Genomic DNA, 10651 nt, shown 5'->3' with positions numbered 1-10651 from the left:
GAGAGCACCGGCGGACGCGTCTATGCGTAACGCACGGAGGCATGGTGGGAAAGGAAGGCAAAGGACGGAGTAGCGATGATTCCATGTGCACCGCAGCTCTGCAGCAACGAGTACAAAGAAAGATCTTTGCTGGCTAGGGCTCTTCTCCAGATTCCTGCTACTGCTGTGCAAGGCTGCGCATGTCCTAACTCCAGAAAGCAAACTGTTTTTTCTCTCCTTCGTCGAGTCTCTGCAAGAGAGCTACGGGAATGTCTCTCTCAACTTCCGCTTTGCGATGCTGCTTTCGCCCCCTTCCTACTTTTCTCTTCCGGTGCTCATGTTTCCTCGCACATTTCTCTACCCGATCTGGACTGTGCAACCTGTGTTCCGAGGCTGGAGTGAGGAGAGAGTCTTTCCAGGTAAGAGAAAAGCTTTAGCGCTCCCCACTGTATCCAAGAGGTGCAATGAATATATGTTGGTGTGTGCTGAAGATAATGCCGTCTCTTTCATTTGTCTCGTTCTGTGTATTTGGAAAGAAGTGATCTCTGCGTTTTCTTAGTTCAATTACTTTCCCCTGTTATTCTCGGGGGTGCTCTCTTAAATACCTTATGAGTACATTCTCTAATTCATGCTGTTTATGTCCCTCTCTTCTCCCCAATGTGCTGTAAGACCTGGGAGCTCATTCAGACGTGCACAGCATTGGCAAGCAAATAATAAACACCGAGGTTTTGTTGTTATTATTTTTTAAAGCTACAGCCCTATGAATGCTTACATAGGAATAGCCCCATTGAACTCAGTGGGGTATAGTTTTTATTAAACGAGTAGAAGCAAATGTCAAGTCTCCAAGCTATTGCACTCTATAACTTTTGCACAGCTCTAGATTTAGGAGACTGAGTGCAAACCACATTTTTGTATGTTTTCATGAATTGTAATATGAACACTTAAGGTTTTTATTTTATTAAATAATAGTGAAACCCTCACATTTCAGGTATTAGTGAAACTATATCCTGCTCCCAGATTATTTTCTTTAAAAAAAATGTTTTGATGATTCCTAATAGAAATCAAGACAGTAACATTATTTTCCTGTAAAGATTTATATTGATTTCACTCTTATTTGTAGGCATATGTGGTTGTATTTCCCTCTCTTGCTCTGTACTCCACAATCTTGTTGGCATTCCTAAAGTTGTTTACAAAAAATAAGTGCTCTTGTATATGGTGCAGAGGTTCAAAATGTGTTGTGCACCTCACTGCTGTTCCTCTCTTGATACCTTAAAAGAGCTTTCCCATGTATGTTTATTTCTCCTCAAGTTCAGTATTTCTGTGTGTCATCTCTCACATTGCATTTATTTTCTGCAGTTTAGTTTCACTAGCTGACAAGCTATCTGAAGGCAGTGTATGTATGAGGACTTCTCTCAACAGCCATAGATGGTTGCGTTTTAGCACAGAAATCCAGGTGTGATTTTTAAAAAGCTACTATACACATTTTAAGCCCAGAGTAGAAAATTGGAAACCAACAGGCACATGGAAAGCACTTTTCACTGTAAACACATATGAAGAGCAGACATTCATCTTTGAAAATGTATCGGACATGCACTAGGGAGCCATAGTGTTTAGGTGTGCAGATCTGCCTGTCATGCACATGTTTAATAGTAAGGATGTCTCGCATCTACAGGTGAAACTCGGAAAATTAGAATATCGTGCAAAAGTCCATTAATTTCAGTAATGCAAATTAAAAGGTGAAACTGATATATGAGACAGACGCATTACATGCAAAGCGAGATAAATCAAGCCTTAATTTGTTATAATTGTGATGATCATGGCGTACAGCTCATGAAAACCCCAAATCCAAAACCCCAAATCGGACCTCTGAAAAGCATAAGCATGCATATGTATTCAGTACTTGGTTTGGGCCCCTTTTGCAGCAATTACTGCCTCAATGTGGCGTGGCATGGATGCTATCAGCCTGTGGCACTGATGAGGTGTTATGGAAGACCAGGATGCTTCATTAGCGGCCTTCTGCTCTTCTGCATTGTTTGGTCTCATGTCTCTCATCCTTCTCTTGGCAATGCCCCATAGATTCTCTATGGGGTCAGGTCAGGCGAGTTTGCTGGCCAATCAAGCACAGTACACTGTATACTTTTCAGAGGTCCGATATTGTTCTATTCTACAATCCTTGTCTTCTTGGTTCCATGTAATATTCTAATTTTCTGGGATTGTGGATTTGGGGTTTTCATGAGCTGTACGCCATGATCATCACAATTATAACAAATTAAGGCTTGACTTATCTCGCTTTGCATGTAATGCGTCTGTCTCATATATCAGTTTCACCTTTTAATTTGCATTACTGAAATTAATGGACTTTTGCACGATATTCTAATTTTCCGAGTTTCACCTGTATAGCACTAGTCAGACATTATGCTGTACATACATTCAGATGTCTGTACATGTGCTGATTTTAAAAGTGAACCTGAGTATAAGCACCCTCAAATGCAGGATTCAGATAGAAAGTGTATTACTGCGCATGTGTTGAACATATGTGAAAAACTATGTGCGTACAGCTCTGTACATGTATATACAGAACACAGATTGTATGTGCACTGAATGTAATGTGTGAATAGAACTTATATAACGCAGCTATGAAGTTGCCTCACCGAGTCTGAGCATTGGTCCAGTGTGCTTAGTATTGTCTAAAATGGCTGGCAGTGGCTCTCGAAGTTTACAGGCATGAGTCTTTCCTAGTCCTACCTGAGGGATTGAACTTTGAACCCTCCACATGCAAAGCAGGTGCTCAACCACTGAGCTGTGGCCCCGTGCCCACTTATTGAGTGTTCATAGCACTTCTTGCATATTATTTTTATTTATTTATTATATTAGTATACTGCTCTTCCTCTGAGGAGTGCATTATTTCCACAATCTATATAATACAAAGATTGTCACTATTATTATCCCCCAGAATTGATGGCGGGGCTGTTGGCTAAGAAAATAATGACTGCCTTAAGTGGCTGAGATGAGATCTGAACTGAAGATTTCCCCAGTCTCTCTCCCGGCTGCTACACTGCACCATCTCTCTATGTATCAAACAGGTGTTGTTGCATCAAACATGGTGGCTGAATAAAATGCTCTAAGAAAAATGGAAACTAGTGGACGGCGCTTGTTTATAATCATTTGAAACAAAAACTGTATTTGGAATGTGACCAGGAAGTGTTGTGCAAAGCATTTCTTTTCTTTTTCTTTTTAAAAGATGTATAATGTCTTTCCATTCTGGACGAGGGTGTCCCCGGGGCCGAGGAGGAGCTGCAGTCAGAACTTCGCCACAAACCTTTCGTCCCCAAAACTTGAGACAGCTCCATCCTCAGCAGCCGTCAGTGCAGTATCAATATGACCAACAAACTGCCACCCCATCTACCTACTCAAATCCTCCAGCTACAAGCTACGTCCCTCCGAGGCCAGATTTTGTTCCGTACCCACCACCAATCCCCCCCTCACCCCAGAGTTCCATCAGCCAGTGTCCCCTGAGACCCCCTTTTGCAGGCCACCAAGTGAGGCAGACCTTTCCACTCCCTCCTTGCTTCCCTCCGGCTCCACCACCTCTCCCAAATCCTGGCAACCCCCCAGTACCAGCAAATGCATCTGGGCAAAACACATTTCCCTATATGATGCCGCCTCCATCCATACCACATCCCCTTCCACCGCCTATCATGCCTCAACAGGTTAATTATCAGCCCGTGTACTCCCCAGCTTATTCCCAGCAGACTTTCCCCCCTCCTAATTTTAATAGTTACCAGCCTAATGCAAACTCTTACCAGAGCAACAATAGCAACACGAACAATAGCAGCAATAGCAGCAGTAATTTCCGGCACACAAGTCAATATCAAGTAGAAAAGTCCCCAAGTGAACGAAGGTCTCCAGAGAGGAGCAAGCACTATGATGAGCATCGGCACCGGGACCACTGCCACGGGCATGGAGATCGGCACCGGGCCACTAATCATGGTGATCGGCGGGATCGAGGAAGGAGCCCAGACAGAAGGCGGCAAGAAAGTAGTCGACACAGATCAGATTATGTCAGAGGAAGGACGCCACCACGCCACAGAAGTTATGAATGGTACAGGTAAGCTGGCATGAATCAGTCGTCATTATGAGCATCTTCCTTCTGATGAGTTCAGGTTGATATTCAAGGAGGTTTCACCACACAAGGAGGCTTCTCCACTTTTATTATCACACAAACTGTGAGGTAGATTTGGATGACTGGCCCAGGGACACACAATAATTTCTGTGGTTTAGCAGGGATTCATACCCAGATCTTCTCTAGCAGAGCGAGAAGTCCAACACTGTGCACCAAACCACAATGGTGTTCCTTATGTTGGATTACCCAAACTAATATTTCCATAATGAAGAATTATTGCCGAATGACATACAGCAAAGCTCAGACCCTTTGTGTACTATGTGGCACGCTTGATCAATAATCTGGTCTGGATTTTGATGTCCTGCATTTATTTATTTTCTTTCCCCTTTTCTTGTCATGTTTTTGGTCCTTGTAGTTTTGGGTGTTGGACATGGAAATGATTAGTAGGACTTTTTGCATTTAACCCAATTTATCTGGATCGCAAAATTATGCCGGTCTTGGGAATTAAGAATTAAGCTTGGATGATGCAGTAAGTGTCATCCAAGTCTCCATCTTCTGTGGTATCTTTAAAAATGGGAAGTAGCTCAGCTTACCTAACTGTCTGGTACTGGAAAGCTGGCAGTAGTCACTTGGTAATTGTGGTGATAACTGGCTTGAGAAACATAACTTGTCAGCTTTTTCCGCTATAATAAAAACTGCTCCAACTCCAGCAATTGCATTTCTGCCTTGCATTACTTTTTTGAACATTGTTTCATTGAATTTGTCCAATGGGTTCAAGATGAATAGTTGACAGCTTTTGGTTTCTGGAGAAATGTCAAAACATCCAGGAGAGAAAGGGACTTCAGTAGATTACTTAGCACTTGTTAAGGTTGTCTCCTCTTCTGTTTCTTGAGCTCATGATCAGAACAGCAAAGCCTCGCTGTTTTTCTTCTGAGTTATAGTTCAATACCTGCCACTAACCTGAGGTGGTAGGTACTGAAGCCTCATGGTTTGGAGGCAAGCAGGCAGACATGCTGGTATGGATGAGGTCTATGAGCACCTCAGCCTCTGTCTGAGGTACAAAGTGTTGAGAATGTGAATCTAGATAAGAATCAGCAACTTTATAGGAACTGGTAGAACCCTATTGGCCAGTTGTGTCACCTGATCACTCCTGGATTCGTAGTTGCAGTATCACTTTCTGGCCACCTGTAGTGGTGGAGCTACAGTTCAGCAGAGGGTTGTCCAGGAATTCTCTCCTCCAGCAAATTGCCATAGTGGCATATAGACTGAGGTACTTCGTTTTGTTGCTGTAGTTTCTGATTTGAAATTTATGGTGTCTTAGAGCAAGGAGGCTTAAAAAAAAAAGGCAGCACAAAAGCCCATCCATACTCTTATGTATGCTGGTCATATTGTGGTTTTTAAAACTTCAGTGTGTTGCGTGAGCTGTAATCTTTTATTTCATACTCTCTAAATGTTTTAGGTTGGTGATGTTTTAATTTTGGTTTACACTCTGTGTTTTAGGACAGGATTTTACTCAAACTGAAAATAGCAACTCTTTAATCTTTTAAAATTTAAATTCTTAAAGGGAACGACAAAGGGAAAGACATAGGCACCGTGACAATCGACGGTCACCATCCTCGGAGAGATCCTACCGAAAAGATCACAAGAGAACAGGAAGGTAACATGGAATATACATGACTCAGAGCACTGTTGGAAAGCCATTGGCTTTCTGGCTTGGGCAGAAATATGTAGTTTTTCATAAGACTAAACTGCCATCCCATTGATTATTAGATGGCACCTCTTTACTCGAGAAGTGGCGATATCTATATATTTAATTCTCCTGGGTGTGCCTTGGAATGTGCGTCCCAGCGCCCAGCTGACTGGCTGGGCAGCGGAGGTGTCTGATTGGCTGAGGTGCACCCAGGAGGATTGGTCGGTGGCGGTGGGCCCGGCCGCGGAGGCAAGGTCCAGGAGGGGGGAAAGAAAGTGGGGGGGGGAGTGTTGGTGGGGAGGAGAGGCAGCTGGGCCTGGCAGGGGCTGGCCATGGTTAGGAAGTGGAGACTGGGGCAGAAGGTGGTGGGGAAGAGGTAACCGCCGGCCCCAAAGAGCGCACAGATGCTCTGTGCGTGATCGGCTAGTATCTCTTTAATTGCTGTGCACCCTTTCCCCTCTCTTGGAGAATTTGTAACAGGTTGAAGTATCTAATATTCAGAGCAGCCATGGGATTAAATTTCTAATTCTTCCACCATCTTTGCTTTTTGTTTTTCATGCTGACATAGTCAAAAGAGCTTTTTTCCAAACATGGATGTGACACACACTTCTGCAAACGCATGTTTGTCCCACTTATTATTCACACTTTCAAATGTTCGCTTGGAACATTTCAGGTGTCCACTCAGAAAAAGGAGATAATGTTTTAATCAGTCCAGCTTCTTGTTATTTTTAGGGTTCTGTTAAGAAAATTGCCTCATAAGCCTAAAATTACAAAAGAGCCTCTCTGCCATTTTGGATTCTATTATTTAATTATTTCTTTGTCTTAATATTGATTCACTGAAGGTCTGGGATGATGTATGCACTTGCATCATGAATTGATTGTGATATCAAATGATGGCTTGCATGTGTGGATGAACAATTGACCACAGATAGATAGGTACTTTATTTACAGCCAATGGCCAAAACAAAACAACAACACAAAGAATAAATTCCAGCATTCATCATTAGCTCAGTCATTAACTTTAGCATCAATCAATGAACTATGAATTCTAATTGTGATGTAACAAAATTTTGCTACAATATGAGAGATGCAAAGTACATTATTTTCAAGTAAAAATTTCACCAGAAAATCATCTGATTGATGTTGAAACCTAGAAAGAAATGGCAGAATCAAATGACATCTAATGTTACTGTAGAATCTACAGCGTAATAAAATGTGAGCGATTGATTCAGGTTCACCCGAACCACAAGGGCACAAGCGAGTCTCCAGGGGTAGATGTTGAAATCTCCCCATTAATACAGCTGAAGGAAAGGCATTAAAGTGTGCTCTTGAAAAAGCCCAGCGGAACTTTCTGACAGTTATGATAGACAAATATGAAGCCGGGGGAAAACTCACCCTGGCCTTACTGACTGTAAAATGCCGGCAGACAAGCCAACTGGTTCTGAAACTCCATATCATTTAGACGTTGACGAACTATTTTTTTTGCATTGACTAGGATTGTCCACAGATAGAATTTACACACATCAAACACTGTAGCCTGCAAAGTAGGCAGTTCACATACCAATTCAGATATTGGTAATTACGTGATGAGAGGCTAACAGGGCAATTCTGTGCATGTCTACTCCGAAAGTGAGTTCCGCTGAGTTCAGTGAGACTTACCCCCAGATAAATGCATACAGGATTGGAGCTGAAGCATTCTATGTGGATGTATGAATAGACCATTGAACAGTGTACATGCATAGGTAACCTGGGCCCACTTCTTTCACAAAAGTTGCATTAATTCGCTTCCATTCCTGTACAGTCGATCCCCTAGTCAAGACCGAAAGAGACCTCGCTGGGAAGAAGACAGGGACCGGTGGTCAGAAAACACCAGTAGAGATAAGAATTACACCTCCATCAAAGACAAGGAGCCAGAAGAGGCTGTTGTTGAAAAAAATGAGGAAGATGATGAGGACCTGTTGAAGCCTGTGTGGGTTCGCTGTACCCATTCAGAAAGCTACTATTCAAATGACCCCATGGATCAAGTCGTATGTACTTTGCTGTACTGTGACTGTGTGTTACTATGGAATGATTTAGGGTTGTTTGAAATATGCAGAAATAGCACTTGGTATGGTCTTTCATGGAATTACCAGTTGAGACTCAAGGTGGGGAATAGCATGTTTGAATGAATCAGAGTGGATTGATGTAAAGAATAATTTAAGTCACCAAGAAAGAGAGCCAATTAAGTCATGGGGTTGGGGGGCATCCAAACTAGTCTTGTGCTAGTATAAGTGATGTTGCAATAGCATAGGGATGTAGCACAAGGTTGTTGCGTGAGGAAAGTAACTTACATTCCAGACTTGTCCTTCCACTAGTGGAAGACGGATCTTGCACTACCATGGCTTCTGTTGTGATATCCATTCTATTAATATGTTAGGCAGGTTTGATTAGTTTTATTTATCTCTCTTATCAGACCAGAATCCATTAATTTCTGACAGAGTTGCTAAGTTCTCCTCTATTGCTTGTACCACACACCAGAAGCTGATTAAAACGACATAATCTGAATGGTGGAGCATTGTTTGTTTTATGGTTATTGCTTATGTTAAATGATTATGTAGGACGGTTCTGTAGTTTCAAATGTAGGGCTGTGTACATGTTCTTTTTGTTGGATCTATGGCCGTAATAAATAAATCATTAATTCATTCACTTTCTCAGTAGCTTGCATTAGATAACTAGAAATTAACTATCCTGGTTAAATGTGAGGTAGCCATGGCGGTTTGACCAAGATTTCCTAGAAATTCTGGGTTCTCACAATCCGCTCTGCAGGACTCAGCAATTCTAACTAACTCCAACTAGGATAGCTGTAATCATGCTCTTGCTAAGAGTGAATGCATTTACTGCTTGCTGCACTCAGCCATGGCTTGAAAAACCTTTCCACGTACTTGAGCATTCTCTCCCCCATGAGTTACCACATGATCAAATGGCTGATGGTCCAACATGACTGATTTATGTGTTCCATTTGGTGTGTGTGATAGAGAGAAAGATTTGTTTACCTTCTGAGGGTTGGTGGGATTTTGTGTAGACATCTGAATTTTCTTAACTTTCTGTTTTCTCTTGGTTCTAATTGCAAGGGAGATTCAACCGTTGTTGGAACAAGCCGACTCAGAGATTTATATGAAAAATTTGAGGAAGACTTAGGAAAGCGGCAAGCAAAGGCCAAAGCAGCCAGACCACCATGGGAGCCACCAAAGACCAAACTAGATGAAGATGTGGGTAAGTAGCATATTGGGGAGAACCAGGGCATCTTGCTGCCTGGCATATAAGTGAGTAGCTTGTAGCTTGAGGGTTCTTCAGGTAGGGGTAGCAAGAAGAATAAAACATCTTAAAAATATAAAATGGGTTCCCAGCAGCATGTAGTCATGCGGCATAGCAAGAGCAGGAACATAGGAAGCTGCCTCATACATTCTGTTCTATACAGAATGTGTTTGTGTGTATTCTGTTCTAGAAGCCACTAGCCGTGGGTTCTCCAATGTTTCAGGCAGGAGCCTCTCCCAGCCCTACCTAGAGATGTTAGGGAGTGAACATGAGATCTTCTGAATGCAAAGCAGATGCTCTACCACTGAGCTACGCCTCCATTAACACCACTTCAGGCTGCAGGGTGGCATATTTTGAAAGCTCTTTCCACATGATGGTGATGTGGCCACCAGCCCAGCATGCTTTCAAGGCACTTGTATTGGGGCTGACAACATGAGCACACCGTTCCTCAGTCTCAGACATCAAACCTGAAAATGTGAACAGTTTAGTGAAGCATGTCTTGCTAATTACAGATGAGTTTACTTGAATGGAAGCATGTCTAGGATCACAGCCTTCCTTTGGATTTTCACCCATGTGCTGTCCATGTGGAAGCTGTAGATGTGGCCACTGCTATTTCTGTGATTGCAGCAGCCCTTTTAATGAGCTGCTGCAATCCAGCCATTTGTACCAGCCATGAATACAGCCTCCCCATAGAGGCTCCAGTTCACACAGAAGGTGCCTCCATGTTAAGTGGACCAGCCACAGTCTCAGTGGTGGCTCTGAGTGTTGTGCTTAGTGCCCTGCCTATTGCAGATACTTCTGCAAGGCGCAGTGTCTGTGTATCTGTATAGAGATGTTGCATCCTCATGTGGGAACCTTGTGACATTAAGGAGGACCGGTTTAACTCTCGCTGAAGCAGTGTACCCAAGAGCAGTGTCTCCCACCCCCCCCACCCCCGGAGTGGGTGACAACCATTTATGATGGGATCAAGTAAAGAAGTGCAATTAGAGCTGAACCATGGGTTAAACTGATTGTCTATTCCTAATGAGCCCAGTCTTTAAGGATCAAGTCTTCTACTGTCTGCCTAGCCCTGCTCTGGGTACTGTGCTTAGCAGATGGGGCTGTAGCTCAGTTGTAGAGCATCTGTAGAAGGTCCCAGGTTAAATCCCTGACATCTGCCACTGCCACTGCCTGTTAGTGTAGACAGTACTAAGCTAGGTGGACCAATGGTCTGACTCAGTATGAGGCAGCTTCTTGTGTTCCTATACCCTGCTCTACTCACTGATTCCATTTCTCTCCTTCTCTCCCATGGCCCAGAGTATGCTGGCTGTGGGGAGTGGGGAGGTTTCTGCACCTTTACCTCCATCACTCAGATGAGCTCAGCACTTGGGTGGGGCAGTGTGAGGGCTACTGACCAGCCAGGGCTACCCCCCTGCTAGACCTTCCACCTACTCATCTTGGTTCTCGAGCCCTCTTTTGTCATTGGCTGCAGACTTTTTAAAGAACAGCTCACAGCTGTTGCAAGTTTCTTGGGAAGAGAAACTCTCCTCTCATGAGAGTTTCTGCTCCCGCAAGGCTCCCTCACT

The 10651-nt window shown here is 43.3% G+C and overlaps 1 protein-coding gene across 4 annotated transcripts in view; it reads left to right on the top strand.

Annotated features, from left to right (window-relative positions):
* Positions 1-32: 32 nt before the first annotated feature.
* The window catches only part of DROSHA (drosha ribonuclease III), a 130706-nt gene continuing 120087 nt past the window's right edge, over positions 33-10651 (top strand). Inside the window, exons 1-6 of one of the 4 annotated variants that reach the window (XM_053250285.1) lie at positions 42-398; positions 1336-1432; positions 3221-4087; positions 5667-5759; positions 7594-7819; positions 8903-9044. In XM_053250285.1, the coding sequence (XP_053106260.1) occupies positions 3228-4087; positions 5667-5759; positions 7594-7819; positions 8903-9044 (1321 nt within the window). In that variant the 5' untranslated portion in view covers positions 42-398; positions 1336-1432; positions 3221-3227. Of the gene's footprint in view, positions 399-1335; positions 1433-3220; positions 4088-5666; positions 5760-7593; positions 7820-8902; positions 9045-10651 lie in introns of all 4 variants that reach the window. The other 3 variants (XM_053250287.1, XM_053250284.1, XM_053250286.1) reach the window with 3 other exon arrangements.

The sequence above is a fragment of the Hemicordylus capensis genome, chromosome 4, assembly GCF_027244095.1.
Source record: "Hemicordylus capensis ecotype Gifberg chromosome 4, rHemCap1.1.pri, whole genome shotgun sequence".
Lineage (NCBI taxonomy): Eukaryota > Metazoa > Chordata > Lepidosauria > Squamata > Cordylidae > Hemicordylus > Hemicordylus capensis.
Note: the sequence above shows the minus strand (reverse complement) of the source record. Positions and strands in the feature narration are given on the sequence as shown.